The sequence below is a fragment of the Ruditapes philippinarum genome, unplaced genomic scaffold (genome assembly GCF_026571515.1).
Source record: "Ruditapes philippinarum isolate M1 unplaced genomic scaffold, ASM2657151v2 ctg1442_1_1_1_1, whole genome shotgun sequence".
Lineage (NCBI taxonomy): Eukaryota > Metazoa > Mollusca > Bivalvia > Venerida > Veneridae > Ruditapes > Ruditapes philippinarum.
The window spans coordinates 1-23770 of NW_026854847.1; the positions used below are offsets into that span (position 1 = coordinate 1).

General features: G+C 33.1%; 1 protein-coding gene across 1 annotated transcript; it reads left to right on the top strand.

The window, feature by feature from the left end:
* Positions 1-12742: 12742 nt before the first annotated feature.
* Positions 12743-21411, top strand: LOC132741272 (uncharacterized). Its single transcript, XM_060729404.1, has 4 exons — positions 12743-13284; positions 17456-17665; positions 18078-19049; positions 19656-21411. Exons 1-4 carry the CDS (start codon positions 13044-13046, stop codon positions 20147-20149), a joined length of 1917 nt encoding a protein of 638 aa, XP_060585387.1. The 5' UTR covers positions 12743-13043; the 3' UTR covers positions 20150-21411.
* The last annotated feature ends 2359 nt before the right edge of the window (positions 21412-23770 follow it).

Below are 23770 nucleotides of genomic sequence, written 5' to 3' on the forward strand. Positions count from 1 at the left end.
TTTAAATTTTACGACATTGGTCTCACGCTCTTATTTCATAATATGCAGACGAGATTTTACGACTTCTGATTTTTCGAAATTTTCAATTTTTTCGATATGTACATTGTATTTTAAAGTTTTACCATACGAAACATATAGATATATTATATAATGTAATTGTTTTACTTAATTGCAATGCTTTTAACCTATATATCAGTAGAGTTTTCCATGAAAGTATATCACTGTATAACTTTACGCGAAACCAATGAAGTTCGTGAAAAACTTTATTTTTTGCCCCGCGCCCTGGTACTTCTTCAGGTATGCATGTGTGTTCTCTGTCTAAGATATCATAGTTTGCTTTTATTGTTTACCTTTGTACATATAATTTCGCCTATTTAGATATATAAATAGATAAATTATAATATCCTATTAGTCTTTCTTTAATATAACATTGTCCTGTAGTGTAACGCCCAGATCTGAATAACTCAATATGAATAAGTCAACACAATATCAAGTTTATAAACGTCAGATATATGTATTTATTTAATATTATACAATTATTGACTTGTGAGCCATTGAATATGATGTGATATTCACCGGCAGATGACATATTGACCGGAGGCGATAGCCGAGGTCAATATGACTTTCTGCGGTGAATATAACATCATATTTCAATGGCTCACTAGTCAATAATTGTTTTATTATATGAATAGGCTAAGAAAAAAAAAATCACAAAAAGTACAACCTTATATACATGTACAAATTTTGCCCTCGTTGAAGCGCGGGAAAAAAAACGCACGTGTTAGGCGTGCAACGACTTCGCGAACGCTGCGCATACAAAATAATTCAAGTTTATACTCAACATTGCGGTGTAGCCTTTAAGTAAAAATGGTAATGTATTGATATTTTAATCGAGAAATATGCCATAAAGAACAAAAAGCAACAATTATTTTTAAGTAACACGCGTATTTAACCAGTCTACGGTGTAATGATCATTGAATATGAGTCTCAATCTATTTTTAGACTGGGAAAATCCAATTTAGCCAGTGAATATAATACTACACCCAGTAAATATATTTTATAAAAGTTCTGTTGACTACTGTTTGGACCCAATGAGATTGCAGATATATTTAGTCATATAATAAAAAAATATTATTTTATAAGATAAAACATATTGCTTAACCAAAGTCTTTAACAATTTCACAATTCTTAAACAAATACGTAAAAACAATAAGAATCAATGTCAATTGCGTATTTACCATAAATGTAACCTAAGTGAATGATCTGTTTAACATCAAAAACTACAACTGAAGAATATAATATTTTGCTCACCTTAAATACTAAAATATTATACGCCTTAAACTTTATACCTTCATAATTCATAAATGCAAATATGCGTTTCCGGACAGCTAACAATTAAATAAACAATTATGTTTGTACGCCATAGGTACAAGTCCCCGCTTAGGTGATGACATGCCCATCAATTAACTAAATTAGGCATATCCTATTCGAATGTCCCGTGACAGCTCATTATATTCAATATATCCGCCTATGTATTGTTGACTAATTACCGGCTAATTACCGTTATCCTACAATATCGATTTTTGAGAGGGATTCTATTTGGCTTTAATTTAATTGGGGGATGGTCACCTGTGTCTATTTTCATTTCAATTGTATTAGTACCTATCAATTCTGAATCATCTTTTGCAAAAACATCTCTATTTGATTTTTTAAAAAATTTTAAGCATATTAGCGTGCTGAGGCTGGCACCTGAATATCATCAAAAAAATTTAGGCTCACACGTGTTTTTTTATTACGTTCTGAGTTATAGATGATATTTCATAACTGTCAACGACTTTTACTCAGCGAGTGGAACTACCTGCTTTTAGCTTAATAGACTTGTTTGTGTGTTATTTACTATCATGACAGGTATTTGCCATATGGCTATGAAGGTATACAAACTGAATCTATAATTTTTACCCGAGGTTCAGAATTTATGTCACTATTATTTATACTGGACAATTCATATGCAGTATTTTCCTTTAATAAACCATGATAATATTTCAATTTTCCCTTTACTATGTGTGATGTTTGAGGTTGTAAAACACAATCATTTTCGAGTCTAACCAATAGAAGCTACGTGTTGTTCCTCTAAAGCAATATAATGGTGATCAATTCGTAAACATTTAATCCATAATAAAGATCTAAACACCATTTTTTCGATAAAAAATCTCTACCTAAAAATAGCGCTTCGATTAATATTTTCTACTACAAAAAAATGTATGTGTTTTCTTTATTGAACCAATTTAAATGTAAAGATCTATACAACCTTTTTAACGTGGGTAAAAATTGACCATTTACGGGACTGAAGAAATTCGCGGATTTGTGAATTAATTTTGGTTTTTTTTTGATTGACAAATAAGATCTAAATGTAAAATCGATACTTCAACACCTGTATCAATGAAGGCTTCTAAATCTAACATTTCCAATTTTTTATAAAACATGAATTAGGATTTCCGCAAATTGCAATATTGAAAACACGTGACTTCTTATTTCTCCTATTATCGACTCTATAATATTCAATTCAATGCATTAAACATTTTACAATGCTTAAAGCACATACAAATATATACATTGGCAAATGAAAACATATCCAAAAGAGAAAAAAGCATACAAATTGTTTTAACAAATATAATTTTGTGTTAGTTATTTTACAAAGTCTTGAAACAAATACAATTTTTGTGAGTTATTTTCTTCAGGTTTTCTACGAAAAGCGGATTTTATCTGCAAAGAAAACGAATTTTGCTTAGTTGGGAAAAATAGATTTTTTTGATTTAGAATTCATTGAGAAGTTCAAACTTAATTTATTGTTGGCCATGGCAGGAAATATGGTTTTAGATATTTTTTTTTCGGAGTTCGCAGGTAATTAGGACAGGCAAGTAAAAAAATGAAACTTCATTTTCCAACTACATCTCATTGTGCACGATTTACAAATACGTCGTTCACGCAACGTGTTGTCATAGCGACCTGTTTCGATAAACAAGTTGTTGGAGGAGGTTCTTAAATTTTGAGAGGGCTATTTTGTATTTTGGCTCTAAAGAACAATTTAAATATGGTTCGACTTTTAAAACTATGTTTGAATATGCAGTAAGACTTCCAAAACGCGTGGAATTATTTATATCGCTATTACCAGCGTTGTAAGTTATGCGTCAACAACGTTGCTGGATATAAACAAATCTGTGTTGGTCCCAAATGTAACTTTAATCCATGTTTTTCTAGTATACTTTTTACTTGGCCGGCCCATTTTTTCCTCTATAATCTACCCCGTTTTCTAGATCTGCACTTAAGAAAAATGTTACGTTTTTTTTAACTAAATGGTTATCTGGAAGTTTTAAAATTTTCACCCAGTACTTTATTATGTTGATTTTTCTGTAAACCAAGAGTGGCATGCGCCCTAGCTCACCCGTAAAGAGCGGATAAATTTTGTGGAACGTTTAACGCATAAGATTCGACGTAAAAATTTTGTGAACTAATTCCCACGTCTGTTTGCTTCGTGCATTCCCCATACTTCCGAACCAAAATGGAGGATCGAACCAACGAGTCTATCCAAATAATTGAAGGATCTGTTTCAAAGGTAATTCAATGTTATTTAAAATAGATATTAAAAACCGTATAGAGACATAGAAGCATGCTCTGCTTACATTTTTGCGTACGGTACCAATTTACCATTTTTAAACCAATTAATGCCCAAGTATTTAAAAGATGTGACTGTCTCGATTGGCGTACCATTTGATATGGAAGTTTTTCGATGAGTAGCGCGACCTTTTTCAAAAACCATTGCTTTAGTTTTGGAAATATTTATTTTTCAACCCCACCGTCCGCATAGTTCACTAGATCATCTATCATTGATTGAAGGCTGGTCGGAGATTTAGCGAATAGTACTTGATCGTTCGGGCATAATAGTAACAGAAAATATTGGAGTTCATTCACAGTAAAATGTCATCAATGTTTGTGTTTATGTTTTGAGAAATATCATTTAAAACATGTACAGCAGAGGGGAACTGGGGTCTCCCTTGCTTCAAGCCTATATCAGAGCTGAAAAAATCAGACATTCTGGGAGTTAAACCGCACGCCATGACCTAACAACGCATATACATTGATCTAAGAGCCTGTACAAATTTTCCACTAACGTTCCTGCTAGTAACTTGATTAAAAAGAAAAAGAAATGCCCCTATCTATTTTGTCGAAACATTGCATGTAATCGATAAATACACAATAAAGTTTTTGCCCTGAGTCCAGCACTTTGTTTATTATTGAGTGCAAAATAAAAATACAATCTATAATTGATTTCCCTTTTTTTGAAAAACCAAATTGTTTATCGTTCAAGTTTTTCATATTTATTTGACCATTTTGTTAATCGATTTGATAGCAATTGAGAATATATTTCAGCAGGACGTTAATCAAAGTTATACCACGAATAATGTTTTGCCTCGTTTATCTCCCTTTTTTGTAAAACTGGCGTAATAATTACCATTTCCCAAAAAGTAGGATATTCGCCATTACTAAACATTCTATTGTAAAGTTTAATGAGAAAATGTGAAAGATGCTCATAACTGTGTTTGAATATTTTCTTGTTAAGTTGGTCTAAGCCTGGACTTTTGTCATTATTTTGCGAGAAAATCGCTGATTTTATTTTCAGACTCAGTGAATGGCAGGTCTAAATCGTTATCTATTTGTCCGATATTCAAATAAGGATCCCTAATTTCGTTTTTGCATTTTGATCGCTCCCAAACACAATGTTTTAAAATGATCAAATAAACTACTGATATTTAAATTATCTGCCTTCTGCGATTTATTTTTCGTATAGTTTTTGATCTTTTTCCAAAAAGATTTTGGTTGTGATTTAGCTAAATTACTTATGTTATGTCCTTCTTTCAATTTATATTTACGCCGTGCCTTTTTTTCGCCCTATTATAAGCTGTTCTCGCTTGAATAAATCTAGATCGATTAGCGTCATTTTTATCTCTATTAAAAATATTTCTTGCTGATTTAAAATTCAATTTTGACAATTGGTAGTTTTCATCGAACCATTCTTTTTTTTTTATTACAATATTTCCTAGGTTTATTGGTACGAGTTTCAGAGGATTTTCCGAATGTCGCACGTGTACAGTCGTTTAGCAAATTTGTAAACCCGTCAACTACGATGTCAATCGGTGAAAAGTAAATGTCGTCCGCTAAATTATTTATGACGTCACGATTGTTAATGACATGCGATGTGGACGAGATAATCTTTTCATTGTCCCAAATACTGTAAAATCATTATCATTCGTGGGGCACGAATTTTCGTGGTTTTCGTGGGTAGGTCAATCCACGAATTTAAGATCCGACGAAATTTTATCCCAACAAATACTTCTTTACCCTGTCTTTGTTCTATCTATTACAAACATGCGTCTGCCCTTTTCCGGCCTATTTTCGTGAAATGAATGTATATACATACAGTACAGATAATCAGGTAAGTGACAGATTAAATCCGTTTGCAACATTTAGGCAATATTTAAGAAACTTGATTCTATGTCCGCAATTTGCTGTCACAAATGTCGGGCGCATATACACACTTGATCGTTGTAAGAATACTTTACATAATCGAGTAAATATGGGAACCCAGGCAACTCAATAATTAGTGCTTATAAAAATGTCAGTTGCTCGTATTAATTAAAAAAAAGTCTTTGATATTAATGTCGTAAGTACACAAAACTATAAAAAAAAATACAATCGCTAAAACAGATGAACTGTACATTAAATGATCCAGTTTAAATGATTTTTAATCTGTATATGTGCGAATGCTATTTTCGTAAACATCAAAGACGCCACCGACTTTTTCTAGATCCACACATACTCGTGTTATTTACTCAGATTCATTTATATGCTATGACGTCGCGTGTAGTTACTGTTCAGGGTGTAAACTTTTTAAAACGTGTCAGGTTTACAATAAACTTTACATAGGCGAATTACTGGGGCAGTGTATCTAATTGAGGTGCATATTTTAGTAGTATATAGTTGGCAGTGCTGTCCAGTTAGATTTATTAATGTACTATCTTTTTTTTGTCGAGAAAACCAATGACCAGTTAAATATAAGGATTTTTTTGTATTTCACAGACTGTTTATAACAAAATCACCCTTATGTTTTTCCATTACAAAATTTTATTTTTGTATATGAATATAATTTGCTTTTTATATAAATAATAAACAATTATTTTTTTTTACATTTTTTACATCTTTAAATGTCAAAATCACATAATTTTCATCTGAAATCTTTCGACTATATTAAAGTACCGGAAGGCGATAGTCGACAATGCGATATTGCCATAGCGACAATACGACACTTATTATTACTGTCAGTCAAGTGTCGCTTGAATATGTAAGTATGATTATTAATAATTATAAATCATTTTTAACATTATCCCTCGTGTACATATTCAATCAAACAGAGTCTGTAATTTAACCCCAGTAACATTATTATATATAATCTGAAACTAAACTTATTTTTATTTTCTGGTTGGATGGTTCCAATATTCCTACTTGAATAATGTTGAATCACTCTTAGGATATTTTGCCTGCTTTTTAACTTCGTCTTTTGACGTCTTATCTGTGATATGCAGGGTTTTTAACCTGTGATCCCCTTCCACAATTCCAGTTTGTTTAGTTCCGCCCATTGTTTCTCGTTTAAGGCACACGCTTTTATTACTTGGGGACAATACTTCGCCTTTCATGGAATGACACTTCTGTCACATTGAAGGTTCAATGATGATGACCGTTTAAACACATCTGTGGATGTTTCTAAATTCAATTTTTACCATTTAATGTTAAAATGTTGAATTCTGCTTAAGAGGGTGCTAGCGGGCCTGGACAGTAGTTTTGCACTTGACAGTACTGTCCTTGAACAGACTCAATTAAACCGAACCTGCAACATTTTCGACTTGTTGGGCTGTCTTTAGAGATTATCATTTTCTCTAGGGATTATTAATTTATCTATTTTATCGCCTCATCAGCGTTGTTTTGTGCCGTGTGGAAGCTGTTAAAAGTTGTCCCGTACATCCAATCAGAGATGTTATATTTTCGACCATTAAAGATCGTTCAGCACGACAATTTTGTTGTGTTTGTGTAATTTTTAGTTTAAACTATTTGGCTTGTTCTAGATTGATGGTTCAAATATTTCTTCTCGAAAAATATTGAATAACCCTTAAGATATGTTGCCTGCTTTTTTAATTATGTCCTTAACGTCTTATCTGTGATATGCAGGCTCATAACCTTTTTATTACTTGGGGACAATACGCCGCTTTTCATGGAATGGCACTGCTGACACATCTGCGGATGTTTCTTAATTCAAATTTTCACCATTTCATGTTAATATGTTGAATTCTGCTTAAGGCGGTGCTAGGGGGCGTAGACGATAGTTTGCACTTGGCAGTACCGTCCATAAACAGGGTCAATCAAACCGTGCCTGCAACATTTTCAAGTTTGAAGTGTTTGGCCTTTAGGGATGACACTTTCCGTGTTTCATAACACGCCGATTAATACGTGCAAATTCAATTTTCTTTATACAATTGAAAACAATTATTGATTGATCGAAAAAAAAATCTGCAAACAAAGTGATCCGTCGGAAGCATTAATCACAACAAAGTACATGAAAATTGCAGACTCGGTTTGACTGAGTCTATACATGAGGGATAATGAATAACTGCAACACCCCTCACGCCCCTAGATAATTTAGCACAGAAAACAATAAAATATGATAATTAAAATCGGAAAATTTTACATTATATACTTTTAACAGGTAAATTACAAAGGTCAAGGGTTTAATTTACGATCTTGATTGTAATTTGAAAGTACAAAAAATACAACAATTCTTTATGTTTTTCGAATGTTCGTATTCGGTAGTGTTTCGAGTATTCAAATATAATTCCCGGCCCTATATTAATTCTTGAATCAATTGTGGCTTACAGTTTCAATATGCATATCCACGAAATCACATGACGAGGGAACCACCGCAAAAAAATAAATAATAATTAACCTTTCTTTCCTTGTTGGACTTGTTTATCATATTTTACAGAAAAAAGTTTATAGAAATTATCGATGGAAAATATGTGTTTTGATTTAATGCAAATGTTGAGTACTCTTTAAGGGGCGATAACTTTTCCACTTTCTCTTCAACTTAAATATTTCTATCTTAAATTGATAGTATCCTAAACAAATGATAATTTCGCACAGGGTTGATTCCGTATAATTTGATGATGGGCGACTTAATTCTTACACTCCTGCCAATCTAGGTAAATATAGTACCATCAGAATAAAATTGAAAATTAAAACATTTCACAGACCATTTTGTTATACTACTACACCATTTTACAAAAATGACTTTATTTTTCTTTGGATAGCAAATAAATATACCCATTACTCATTATACCAAGATTTTACGCATTTTTGGGACTAGCCGTTGTTAAGGGCCGAGTGGGTTAGGGGCGAAACGTCCTGTTTGCTCGAGGTGATCTGGTTGCGTTTAACGGAATCTTTTACAAATAGCAAGGTTATAAGGGTGCCCTCCATAAAATTTGTACCAATGCATCTCCTATCATTTCCTTGTGAGAATTGTAAGGTCCTTCCTTAGCAGTCCTTTATCATGCAGACTGCATTATACTAGAAGAAACCAGAAACTAAAAATGTAATTGCACACATATTTATACATAATGATGGGAATTTAAAAGTTAGATATAGTTATCAAGTAAAGTCTGTTATTTATGTAATTATAAGTTTATTGTAATATTCCGCTTTTCATGGAATGGTACTAACGTGTCACATTGAAGGTTCCATGATAACCACCATATGAAAACATATGCAGATGTTTCAAAATTCTGATTTTTACCAGTTCATGTAAATTATTGAATATTTTTTAAGCCGGTGCTAGGGAACGTGGACGGTAACTTGCACTTACCAGTACCGTCCATGAACAGGTTCAATCAAACCGAGCCTGCAACATTTTCAATTTTGCCGTGTTGGGCTTTCTCTAGGGATTATTATTTCTCTATTTTATATAACTACCACTCAAGCTTTATTATTATTATTTAGCGTAAATAATTATATTTGATCCTTGATCTCATAATTATTGTCATTTTAAAATGTCATATATTTTCATTAACACGACCCGTGGTTGCAAGAAATGATATTCCTTGCGTAAACTATGAAATTAAAAAAAATATTTCCTTAAAATGTCTTCTCCCATGTATAAATAAATGAAAATTTGTTTCAAAGAAAAAAATATTGATAATATTTTGCCATGGCAAACTTTTATGTAATTGCCATGGCAAATTTTTGCCATGGATATACCATGGCAAATTTTTGCCATGGAATTGCCATGGCCATTTTATTTCCATGGCAAAAATTTGCCATGGCAAAATGAAAAAAGTTAGAGATTGCAATAAAAATATAACAGTAGCACCAAGAACATGTCAACAGGATAAGTTTTAGAATGTTTTGTGATGTTTTCAAAAAATAATTGCCATGGCAAATTTGCCATGGCAAATGTAGGAAAAAACTTGCCATGGCAATTCTAATTGGCCATGGCAAAGAGTGTTTTGCCATGGCAAAATGCCGAAATGCAAAACACTCTTTACCATGGCAAATGCAAACTTTAAATGCATTTTTACAAAAAGTATTAAAGATAGAAAAACAAAACATAGCAAGTCTTGTAGTTGTTTGTCTTACTGAACTATTATGCTCTAAAGTCATGAAGTTGTTTGTCTGAACGAACTATTATGCTCTAAAGTCTTGTTGTTGTTTGTCTGACTGAACTATTATGCTCTAAATTCATGAAGTTTTTTTTCTGGACGAACTTTTATGCTCTAAAGTCATGTAGTTGTTTGTTTGACCTAACTATAATGCTCTTAAGTATTGTAGTTGTTTGTCTGACTGAACTATTATGTTCTAAAGTCATGTAGTTGTATGCATAACAGAACTATAATGCTCTAAGGTCATGTAGTTGTTTGTCTGACCGAACTATAATGCTCTTAGGTCATGTAGTTTTTTGTCTGACTGAACTTTTATGCTCTAAGGTCTTGTAGTTGTTTGTCTGACTGAACTATTATGCTCTAAAGTCCTGTAGTTGTTTGTCTGACCGAACTTTAATGCTCTTAGGTTATGTAGTTGTTTGTCTGACTAAACTATTATGCTCTACGGTCATGTTGTTGTTTGTTTGACCAAACTTTTATGCATTGAAGTCATGTAGTTGTTTATCTGACTGAACAGTTATGCTCTAAAGTAATGTAATTGTTTGTCTGACCGGACTATTATGCTCTAAAGAAATGTAGTTGTTTGTCACACTAAAATGTTATGTTTTCAAGTAATGTAGTTGTTTGTCTGACTGAACTATTATGTTCTTAAGTCATTTAGTTGTTTGTCTGACTGAACAGTGATGCTTTTAAGTCATGTAGTTGTTTGTTTGACGAACTATTGTGCTCTAAAGTAATGTAGTTGTTTGTCTAACTGAACTATCATGCTCTTAAGTTGTTTGTCTAACTATGTATATTACTGGGATTATCCGGGACGATCGTGGGGTGAAATTATTGTTGCGGTCACTCTTTACCCGACAGCACTACGCTAATTCCCAACTTACCACTCAGGATGCGCTCCGGACCATCCAGGCAGAGCCCAGGTGAAGTTACTGTTCATGCCGGTGCTTCCCCGGTCGTTTCTGGATGACGCCGGAAGAGCCCCTGTTGATATAGGCAGAGCCCCGGTCGATCCATGCAGAGCCCGGGACGTTCTAGGCAGAGTTCCGGTAGAACCCCTGTGCATTGAAAAAGCGCGAAAATGATTACATTAATACGTAATTTTTATCTTTTATTATATCTGAAAAATCCTAATGCAAGACTGGATTAAAGTGAAATGGGAAGGGTTTTAATACAAACAAGTGAAATCATCGCAAATTTGCGTGATTCTTTTGAAATGAACCGGGCTTTGCCGGGGCTCTACCGGGATCAACCGTAGCTCCATCGTCATTTTACGGGGCTCTGCCGGCATCCTCCGGGGCTCTGCCGGCATTCACCGGGGCTCTTCTGGCCTTCACCGGGTCTCTGTCAGTATTCACCATGGCTCTACCGTAGCTCTTCTAGCTATATCATGCCCAATTTTACTCTGATTTCAAAGTACTGAAGTACAGATAAGCTGGTTGGCAGTTTATGATCAATTTGCAAAATTACATAATGTTTTAGACAATGTTCCCAGATTTTTGGAAATGAAAATATAGATAAATTTTACTGCATTGTCCTAAAGGAACAAAGGAAAACAGTATCTCAACCAATATAATTTTGCTATTTTAAGACAAGTTTAAATTATCAGTAACAACAAACCTTGATTTCGTGAACTATTTTCATACCATGACCTTGACCTTTATGACCTTTGTCTTGACTTTTAATATTCGTTATGCTATGTTAGTTTTATGTTATATTTTCATGTAAGTTGTAATGTCCATTTAAAATTTTGATAATAAATTATACATAAAATGTTCACATTTGACATTCACATCTTCAGTACATACAAAAATGTGGAATCAACCTTGATTGATGTTAAATTTCAGAATCTAAATCAATTGTAGGCAAATTATTTTGGTGTTGTTGAATGATGTACACTTCAGTTATCACTTTGAGTTTTGTTTTGATATTAAGTTGTAAATAGTTGTTACTCTTTTTAAAAGAAAGGATAATTAATCAAAATAACTTTTAACGAGATTTTATTTGCAAATGACATTGAAATGACCTTGACCTTGACTTTGAATTGATTGCTTTAATATGTTGATTAAAAGTACCTATTCATAGAAGATATAAACATGCAATCATTATTTGATATCTTTGTAGATAAGAAAACTACATGTGACATTTCCTCCAATAAACAAATTTTGACGCCATCTTGGATTTCTCAGCCCGCACCGCACAAAGAAAAATTATGCCACCATTTTGTGATATAAGAGATATATTTTATCATTTTGGTATATAATACAATTTGTTTTATTGTTATGAAAATTTCACTTATATTCAGCACTTATTGTCCCCGTACTACATGTATGTGTTACTGAGTCTCATTGTTTCCGCTGTCAAGCTAAAACAAATGTCAGTTCATTTCATCACAAAGTCAAAAAGATAAAAGTCCTCCCCACTCATATTATCACTTAACTGTACAAATAAGATAGGAAACTTCCGTGAGTCATTACGATGTTTATAAAAAGGTCTTTTATTAATATTTAGTTTAATCTTAAATAATGATAATGATGAGGAAATTTAATAAGTGAACCAAATGACCAATTGTTTCCCTCTTCCTTATTGAATCGTTGTTTGATTTTAGTCATCATTTCACCGTGTTTTCAGAATAATATTATTTTTATACTAACAAAAAAAATGTTTTTACATAGTAGGTTCTTTTAATGACAAATCATGACTCATTGTGACTTTATCGTAAATATATGCATACCACACACTAAATTATATGATATTATTTAGTATTGACGTTACTATCATCTCCACTAAGCATCAATTATCATGACTTATAAGCAGGCGTCCGTGCTCGAGTGGCTATGGACATTGACTTCAAATCATTTGCCCCTCACGACTGTGTGTTCGAATCCCGACAACGATTTTGGATTATTTTCTGTCCGGAGCTATCCAGCTACATAATTAAACATCGGTGGCCCAACTCAGATACCCGTTCGTGCCTGAAATAATGCATGGAAGTGAACGTGAGGTCTTTCTTTAAAACTGGTAAAATCGCAATATAACCTATACTTTAGGTGCGACGTGACCCTAACAAGATTTATGATAATTAATAATAACAGAAAGACAGTAAATTCATTAAAAAAGTAATAACTGATATCAGCCCTAGATAGGAATTGTTATATCTCACAACAAGATGAACTGCATATACATTGTACTTTTTAGCCTCAACTTATATTTTAACATTAGACGATTTTGGACACGATACTGGATTTACAGAGCAACCCTTTAAAAATCGAAAAAAGGAACATGATTGCCTTACATAATCGTGGACGTTCAGGTGGTAAAATACGCCAAGCCAATGTTCCGAAAAACAGACAACCAAATCCATATTTGAGAAAGAAATCAAAAGATGCATCTAGCAAACGAAAAATGCGAAGTCATTCACCAAATAAATACTTGCCTGCTAGGTCATTGAATGATCTTCTTAACCATATATCATTAGCTATTGACAAAAATGAGTTAAAGACTTTAAAACTGATCCTAACAGGTAAATACACATTGTTTAAAATAGTGTTATGTTTTCATACTACATGTCAGATTATGTAATAAAATCAATGGAATTATTTAAAATAGAAGAAGAAAATATCAAGTTAATTGCATACAATTTCCACGGGGATTAACACTTTTTATTACAAATAATATCTGAGATATACGGTGTTCCGTTTGGACACTTTTGGACAATCGTGACATTTTATTTATTCTGTACCCGCGATGCACGATGGTACGATGGTGAAAACGCGATGGCACGATGGTACGATGGTGAAAACACGATGGTACGATGGTGAAATCACGATGGTACGATGGTGAAATCGCGATGGCGCGATAGTATGATGGTGAAAACGCGATGTTACATCGCGTTTTCACCATCGTACCATCGTGATTTCACCATCGTACCATCGCGTTTTCACCATCGCACCATCGCGCTATCGTGTTTTCACCATCGTGCCATCGCGCTTTCACCATCGTGCCATCGCGATTTCACCATCGTACCATCGCGATTTCACCATCGTACCATCGCGATTTCACCATCGTACCATCGCGTTTTCACCATCGTACCATCGCGTTTTCACCATCGTGCCATCGCCTTCCGGTGGACATGCGCATTGTACATCTTTATCAACAATGGATGAATGCATAACTATGTATTATGTGAGAGGCAATACGTATCGAGACATTTTAAATATAGTGAGCTTAAAACGGGATTTGATCTCAGCACAGACTTTTTAATAAGTGTTGTGTATTAAGATTCAATCATTATAAAACCTTTATGCACTGTGCTTAATTCATCTTGTCTAGATATCTATAACTCAAATTTTTTAAGGTTTTATTTCATAAATATGATGCTCAAATTAAGAAAAGTTTCAAAAAGCATTAGTTGTAAAGATGTTACCGAATTTAACATTTCATGTAAATAAAGGGAGGTAATAAAAAATTATTTTCTGTAAAGTCTAAGTCAAATTTTTCAATAAGAAATGAATGCATATATTTTAATGATTACATATAATATGTATAAATATTTGCAGTACATATTTTACATATTCTCGATGTTTGAAACTTGTTTTATATTAAAGCATTATTATATAAATATATATAATTTCACTGAAGTGTGGTGTTAGCTCAACAGGTACAGCGTTGGACTGTGAATCGGGCAATCGGGTTGGATTCCCCCCGACGGGTGCAGGTCACTTTCGTTGTGATTGATCATGAAATCCTTTCTACGGTCATTGACACTGGTCTCTGCTCTGCAGAAGTTTCAGTTCCTTGCGAAAGTGAAGGCAACTAGTACTTGTAAAGTGCTTGACAGCCTGCCCAGTAACTTGTGTATCCGACAAGACTCTTACTGCCATCTTAAGCTTTTAAATAGATAAAGAAAGAATGTATACTGTACCTGTATCGCTGCTTCAATCTTGCCGAAGTCCAATGGTTGTCTTCTTTTCAAACCTTATCTCTTTAAGTGTCCTTTCAGTTGACGAAAACTGAAACAGAATGTCGCAATATCTGTACTGAAAATACATTTTATTTTTATATCACGAACTTTTTTTTAATTTGCCACAAGACATGATCGTTGAATATGTACGCAGAAGACAAACGAGGGCCTATGTGGGTCTCGGATGAAGCTGGATAAATGTAACGTGACGTTGACTTTAAACTTTGTTATCATTAATTGAATATAAGTATTGAAAATGTATTGTTTATACATTTTGATCAATGTATCGTGAAAATCATGAATATCTTCAGGCGATAGCTGTTTGTTTGTTTTTTTTCTTTTTTCATTTCTCATGATAATTATTTATTTTCATCTTACAAATGCCTTAAAAATAAGATCATGTCATGTGTTAAAATTAACAAATATTCACCACTGTTATGTATACTCATGTGTTATATTATATGTAACTTGAGTTAATGTTCTGTACTTTTCTGATAATGTACTACATTTATGTACAAATCAAAGTAAAATAACGTTTTCTTCTGTTCTGTTATGTTATTTAATTGATTACAGAGGCAAATCTGAGAATTCAATCATAATCTATAACAATAAAATCTGAAAGTAATTGTAATTAAGTAAATTACTGATCAATCCCCAGGTCTGGCACTGGAACCTATGCTCGGATTATAGCGCCGAATTTAAATTTTTTGCAGTAATAATTAATCTTCCATAGTAATATAATATTCTTTGACTTTAAATTCCCAATTGGACCAGGTCAAGGGCAAACATTTCTCACTTTAAGACATACACATTCTAATAGTCTCGGGAAATAGAATTATCTTATCTATATGTATGAGCTCTTGATGCATAATTTTCTGGCTCAGTATTTTCTTTAATTTTCCTTTTATTTTCATTTTGTTTTATAATTTACTTTCTAATACCTGAACGTATTGTGATTTTTCATTCTTCCATATCCAAGCAAGAATAATTGGAAAAAAACACATGACAGCTATACCAAAAGACAATTTTGTACCGTTCTAAAGATTTTGTATGTTGTAATTGAGGTTGTACACCCGTGGTGGTTGTGGTGATAGTTTTCACTTCCGATCATGACAGTAAGCCACATTGAATTCACAAGAGCACAGTTCAACCACCGCATTTTCCTCGGCAGGCTGTCAAGCAGTTTTACCAGTACTAGTTGCTTCTCTTTCGCAAGGAACTGAAACTTCTGCAGAGCAGAGACCAGTGTCAATGACCGTAGAAAGGATTTCATGATCAATCACAACGAAAGTGACCTGCACCCGTCGGGGGAATCCAACCCGATCGCCCGATTCACAGTCCAACGCTGTACCTGTTGAGCTAACACCACACTTCAGTGAAATTATATATATTTATATAATAATGCTTTAATATAAAACAAGTTTCAAACATCGAGAATATGTAAAATATGTACTGCAAATATTTATACATATTATATGTAATCATTAAAATATATGCATTCATTTCTTATTGAAAAATTTGACTTAGACTTTACAGAAAATAAATTTTTATTACCTCCCTTTATTTACATGAAATGTTAAATTCGGTAACATCTCTACAAATAATGCTTTTTGTAACTTTTCTTAACTTGAGCATCATATTTATGAAATAAAACCTTAAAAAATTTGTGTTATAGATATCTAGACAAGATGAATTAAGCACAGTGCATAAAGGTTTTATAATGATTGAATCTTAATACACAACACTTATTAAATAGTCTGTACTATGATCAAATCCCGTTTTAAGCCTCACTATATTTAAAATGTCTCGATACGTATAGCCTCTCACATAATACATAGTTATGTTGATAAAGATGTACAATGCGCATGTCCACCGGAAGGCGATGGCACGATGGTGAAAACGCGATGGTACGATGGTGAAAACGCGATGGTACGATGGTGAAATCGCGATGGTACGATGGTGAAATCGCGATGGCACGATGGTGAAAGCGCGATGGCACGATGGTGAAAACACGATAGCGCGATGGTGCGATGGTACGATGGTGAAAACGCGATGGTACGATGGTGAAATCAAGATGGTACGATGGTGAAAACGCGATGTAACATCGCATTTTCACCATCATACTATCGCGCCATCGCGATTTTACCATCGTACCATCGTGATTTCACCATCGTACCATCGTGTTTTCACCATCGTTCCATCGTGCCATCGCGTTTTCACCATCGTACCATCGTGCATCGCGGGTACAGAATAAATAAAATGTCACGATTGTCCAAACGTGTCCAAACGGAACACCGTAGAGATATGAATAAACATTGAGAAAGTATTATGTGAATACATGGAAAGACACAGCTACCTTTCTAATTTTAGCATTGTCTTTGTCAAACACACAAGTTGCATCTATAGGATAATAGATAATCTTAGTTTCATAATTAGAAACAATAGAGTTTGGATGTTGTTCACTAATGTGATGTCATACAGAAAGCATGTAAAAACTGGTATCTGCAACACAGGCATAAATATGTTGTTTCTATCATATTCTACATAAGATTTAACTATAGCTAGTTTTTGTGGTATCTTTTCAAATAATGAACTGTTACATACTTGAGCAATTTTCACGGTCACACTTTTGATATCGATTCTAAAAAACAAAAAGAAGACTTAATCAGTCATGCGCTTGTCTGTTAAATATTGTCTGTACTTAAAAGTGCTTTTTTTGTTATACATATAGGTCCCGAAAAAATCAGCGGAAAGCTTTTCGAGGAATACGATACGTGTCGTGATCTGTTTACAAAACTCAGACAAAATGGGCATATTTCGGAGAATGATGTTTCGATTTTGTTTAGAATTCTCTTTATTTTGGGAAGAAAAGATCTACAATGTGACGCAGAACAGTACACTGTAGATAAAGCTGTCCCTTATGCCTATAGTATAATGTTACGTAAGTTTTCATTTTACATTTTCGTTTTCTAATATTAATTCCTGAAATTGTACGTTTAACATCTGTTCTGGCATATAATTCTTAGCATTTCTTATTGGAGTGATATTCTTTAAAAAAAAACAAACTAGTGTACGTCTCAAAACCCGCTCTAGTGTGTACAGTTTATCATTGTATATTTAAAGAATTCTAAAGAATATTGATAAAATACATTTCTAAAGTAGTGTTGTTCGCACGAACGAACCATTATCATGTTCTTTAATCATTAATTGATAAATTATCAACTCAATTCAAATTGCGGCCGATTAGCAGCAAATGAAAACAAAGTATTTCATCAAAATAATGTTCTTATTGACTCTGCGGTTTCACGTGTTGATATTAGATGCATGGTAATTGTGTATGCTTTTACTCTCAGCATTTCCATATTTGTCTGACCAGCAACGACTTAATGCGATATGGAAAAGAACGGGTAAAAAGGGAAAAATCTATGAAGAATGTGAGAAGATATGCAAACTTATTGAAAGTATATCTAACTCAATTTTGCACGTTTGGCCGGCATACGACACAAAGGCAAATGATGATATCGTGTTTGTTGTTCTGACTAAAAGCATTGAGGACAAATTGCACGTTGAAGAGAAACTTGGAAATATTGGCTATAATATCTTTGTGAAAAATATTGATTCAACCGGAAAAGAATCGGAAGCAGTTTTGCAAAAATTGAACAAGCTAAAAAAAAAACCACAACCACTCACTTACTCTCAAAAAGAGGATATTAAAGTTGCTATCAGAAAGAACTCTGACCGACTTCTGCAAAATCATCAATATCTATCTGCTATTTCAGGAAGTAATGTTAGGTCTAAAAACTTCATGTTAAAACAATCAGAGTATCGCGTCCCCTTCCAGCCATGTATCGTGTTATATGTTATTGCAAAAGGTAAAATTCCATTGCACGAAAGTAAATTTGAAAATCATATAGATGGTATTCCAGTGGATGTCAGAGAGGGAATATTTGAAACAACGACTTTGCCATTTGAAAAATATACCAGACCTGTACAAATGGGCTGTCAAATTACTTCAAATGACACATCTCCCTCATATGGAACATTGGGCGGGTTCTATTACCATAGTGACTTTGGACTTTGTGGTATCACATGTGCTCATGTTGTGTTAAATTGGGATAATATGAATAAACTAAAAGGAGAAAAACAAGTCTTGAGTTCGGCTTCACCCATGGTTTTTCAGCCGGACACAACAAGACCGAGGCATCAACTTGGCCCTGTGAAAGAAGTAGTTTACAGAGAAGGGAATGAGAAATCAAGTGGCATAGATATGGCTATTTTCAAATTAGAAGACAATGCTCCCGAATCGGGTCGTTTTCCAGGTTCAGGTATTAAGCCAAAAAGTTACTTAAAAAGTGGCAATCGTTTCGTTTGAGTGCAATTTAAACAGAAACATTTAAACGAAACGTGATAAAATGCAAAATAATTTCTACGAGTTTATCACGTTAAGTGAAAATATATTCTATAGTTAATAACTTGTTTTATTTAATTTTGCATTTAATCAAATGTTAACGAAAACTCCTTTTTACTACGCAGCTGCAATCGTACATCGGTGACACAGTTCACTACAGTATTTGTCACATCAATCTTGGACCAATTGTCAACTGTCCTTTTGAATACATAACCATATAATTTCTGACAATGATAGCAAAAACGACTGACTGCCACAGAAAAATAAACATCCAAGAAAAAGTCCCACAAATAAATATTGAGTTTGACCCATTTTCATATTTTTTTTGTATATATTATTTAATAAATAATTACGTTTGATTTAATTAACATATATAACACAATTTGCGTTACTTAATACCATTGTCCTTTATATTCGAGATTATACATAACAGTAAAACATTAACTATAGAGTGTAAGTTTAGAAATATAATATTTTATTTTATGATAGATTTTGAGTTAATTGTGTTTTATTGTCTTGTCAGAGATTTGCTTCGAAACTGGACGAACGCTTGGAACATCTGGCCTTAGATACAATACTCAGGTATTGAAATACGGACGAACAACTGGACTCACAAGAGGATATATTGAGTTTGAAGAAACCACTGTCCGACTTTGCAAGTTTCAATGCCAATATACAATTAAGAACGATGAACATCCGTATTTACTGAAAAAGCAGATAGAAATCAGACCTGATATTTCAGAAAGTCCACAATTTAAATTGTTCAATGATGGTGGTGATTCGGGAGCTTTTGTTTTTGCTAAGGACTCCGACGATCAGTTAGCGTGTATCGGAATGTGTGTTGGAAAACTTAATTCAAATGGTATTGTAATTCCAATATCTGTTATTAAAGAGGAATTTGGTATATCACAGTTCTGTGACTTTCAAACGAAACACTTAAGTGAACAAATACAGGAAATAAACAAGGAAATGAAGATGATGAATGGGAAACTAGACAGGCTTCTTTCAAGAAAATAAAAAGTAAATAAATAGTTAAAGTAATTTTTTGAAACACATATATAATATGGATATCTTAAGAAACTCTAAAAAAAATGTCAACACGATGGGATGGAAGTCTGGAAGTCCGATAGTTCTTTTATTAATTTTACTAATATGCACACGCAACAAAAGCTGAAGGAACTCTCTGCAAAAAAGGGAGATCTAAAACTAAAGACTACTCTTTGTATGTTAAATAGTCTTATGAATAATTGCTGTGAATAATTAAAAAGAGCAAAGACAGTACGTATAGTATTGTTTGAATTAAAAACGTTATACATGATTTTATTGCGCAGCACGTTTTATGTTACATTTTGTTTTGTATAAGAAGACAATGTTACGTAGAATTGACGATCGATGAAATGCGCAAATTAATGGCATTGAGGGCTTTTTTACAAGACGTTTTATAATTTCATAAAGCTATTGTTTACACTGTATAACAATTTAACGTGTTAAACTAAGCAACCCAAACTAGTCTTGTAAGTCTTTTCTATCGATGTAAGTCTAAAACGTCTATTCCGTTTTGTTTGTAAGGTAGACCAACCCTAATGACTTCGCCAAAGTTTGTTCGATTACAATTTTACTTGTTCAAATGCGGCTACGTCCGGAAATCTCGGGTTCATGTAACACACATTTTATTTTTAAATTTAATAAAATCTGTTTGTTTATAAATATTACTTACTTGACAATAAATAAATTATTATTAGCGTATTGAATTTAAAATAATAATAATAAAAATACCAGAAATGTACCTTTCCGGTAAGCGGATATCCTGAGAGTCTTTGTTTTACGCGTCATGAATTGACGCTTTTCTTGTAATCGGAAAAAAATCTGGAAAAAATGTTATAAGCGATCATGATTGTGAAATACATGACCAGACGTCGAAAACACACACAGAAAACAACTTAATTGGCGAGATGGTAGGCGTCTGGTAGAATTTGACGTGTTACTAACCAATCCTCAGAAAGGTCTTAATGGTTACCTTTATGTTAAGTGTCAAAAACCCTGTCTGTAGATATGTTAACTCACGGTGCGTAATTGTCTCGGGCTGATTTGGGATATTTCCACGTCCCTGAACTGATTTGGATTTATGGCACCGGATTGATTAAGATAAAATGGATTTTTAGCTTGGCGAGGTAAGAATATATATATACATACGGTTTGTTAACGTTCTTTTATCAACTAGGAATCGAAAAACAAATTTCACATGTCAGAAAAGTAGTAGAAAGCACTAGCCAAAAATTGCCAAAAAATCGTTATTGTCTTTGATTGTTCCGACATTTCATAATCATATTATAGAAAAAATCATTCCACGATAACTTAGTGGTTTTAGTAAAATGATTTGTCCGGTAATGAATTTTTAGGTCGTTAGCCTACAATCAGCTGAATCCGGTGCCCTTAAAAAATTACGAGGTCGTCATAAAAGAACGTCCTATAAATTAATTAATGGACAAAACATTTTACTAAAACCACTAAATTATCGATGAATGATTTTTGTCTATAATATGATCATGAAATACCCAAAAAATCAAAGATAATAATGACTTATTGTAAATTTTATGCTAATATGTACTACTACTTCACTGACATGTGAAAGTTGTTTTGTTTTTTTCGCTTACAACTAATTAAAAACCGCGAATAAACCTTATAAAGTTGTGTATGCATTCCTTAAAGATTGCAATATTCCGCGCAAGTAGAATATTCGAAGACTTACAGTTTAATTTATATATTGTCTTACCTTGTCAAGCTCAAAATCCAATCTATCTTAATCAGTCCTCTGAAATAAATCCAAATTAGTTCAGGAACGGGAAAATGTTCCAAATCAGTCCGAAACGATTACGCACCGTGTAACTGTGTTGCATATGGGAAAACACACCATGTGAAAAAGAAGGGGACGCCCTGTTTTGATGTCAACAGAAAACTAGAAACAAATAATATATACCAATATCTTCATTTGGTACTTTATAACCAATGTGTCGCTTACTTTTTTACATTATGGAATTTTCATAATTAGTCAGTAACACATGCCACCATTCACATAATTTTAAACAATTAATGGAATTTTGATGCATTTATCTCTTTACACAGTATATTATTTTCTTGATAGTAACTTCATTGTTGATTATTATTCTGTAACTATCATTTGTATACACACGGGGGAGAATCATGCCGTTCGTTACTCAAACAAACAATATTGCAGATACAGCCGGAAAGTTTTTTCCTTTTTTCTATTCAAGTCGTGATGCTATATAGTGTACAAACAATAGTCTTCTCCACAATTTTTCGGCTATACATAATTTAATTTCTATTTTTGTTTAGTCCCGTACTTCATCTAACATACGCGTCTCCAGATCCGAAGCCAGAAAATTGTCCACCTGTTTGATTGTGGTAACGTACGGTTTCTTCTCTCAAATTCACTGGTTTTGTTTACATATTTGTTCATTTACTGAAACCAGTGACTGTAGAAAGGCGTAATATGTCGTCATCTAAACATTCATGCACATTCTTGCAAGAATATTGATATCGGAACATTTTCCTGGAAATGATAACGTATGGCGCACAAAATATCAGCGATAACGTATGCGCATTTTTCTACTTTCTACATGAAAGTTCGGTACATTGAGTGGCACCAGGGTGTTCGTTTAACCCAAGACCTCGGGTCTTGACCCTTGACAATTCTTAAATGCACTCGTTTGACCCGTCATAAAATCGACTTGTTTGTCTTTTATTCTTCAACAGAGCAATTAATTAGCAAAGAAAAAAATTCGTATATATCCCCTTTTTTCCGCATGTTACATTTTAGCTTTTTTACTACTGGTAATATATAATGAACAGCTTTATAGTTCATTAAACATTAATTAATGTATCAAAAACAGTTTCATTTTAAAGATTTATGATCCTTTCCCTTTATATCAGTAAAAATAAAATTAGCCTTTCTATTGTTTTTTTTTTGGGGGGGGGGGGTTAGAGGGTGGGGGAGGGTTGTTAAAATAAAAATGTGTTTGTGAATGCTAAAGTTCATGAATCGTCTATAGACTAGCAATGCCTGTTTATGAAATCAGCGGTAAACGGAGATATTGTTACATTGTTATTTTTCTTCTTGTTGCTTTTTACTTAATAAGGTCCAGGCTACTAAATGTGCTTTTAAGTTTTGTGTTATTAGTACATTCTTCTTCATCTATTTTAAATGTACTAGAAATGTTTTCAATGTAAGATTAAAACATTTGCATTTATTTATTCTTTCAGAAAAAGACATTGATTGATATATTAAATTTCAAACAATATTTCATTTTACATTATGTTATTTTACATTTCATTATATGCTTCATGTTTTTGTCACATTATGTCACGTGTTATTTGTATATAGTTGTATTTGTTATTGAGTGGTTTCTCTTGATTTGTTGATTCATTGTTGATGTAAAATTACAAATACGATAGATCCAATGATATATGTTACTATCAGTATTTTACATGCATGTCACGTAAACCTGAAAATGTAGATATAATTTCTTAATATGTGTTACTACACAATTTGTTTCCAATCATCATTTTATGAAGTAATTTCAATGGTGATTTGTCCATTGTATGTATGATTTCAAATTT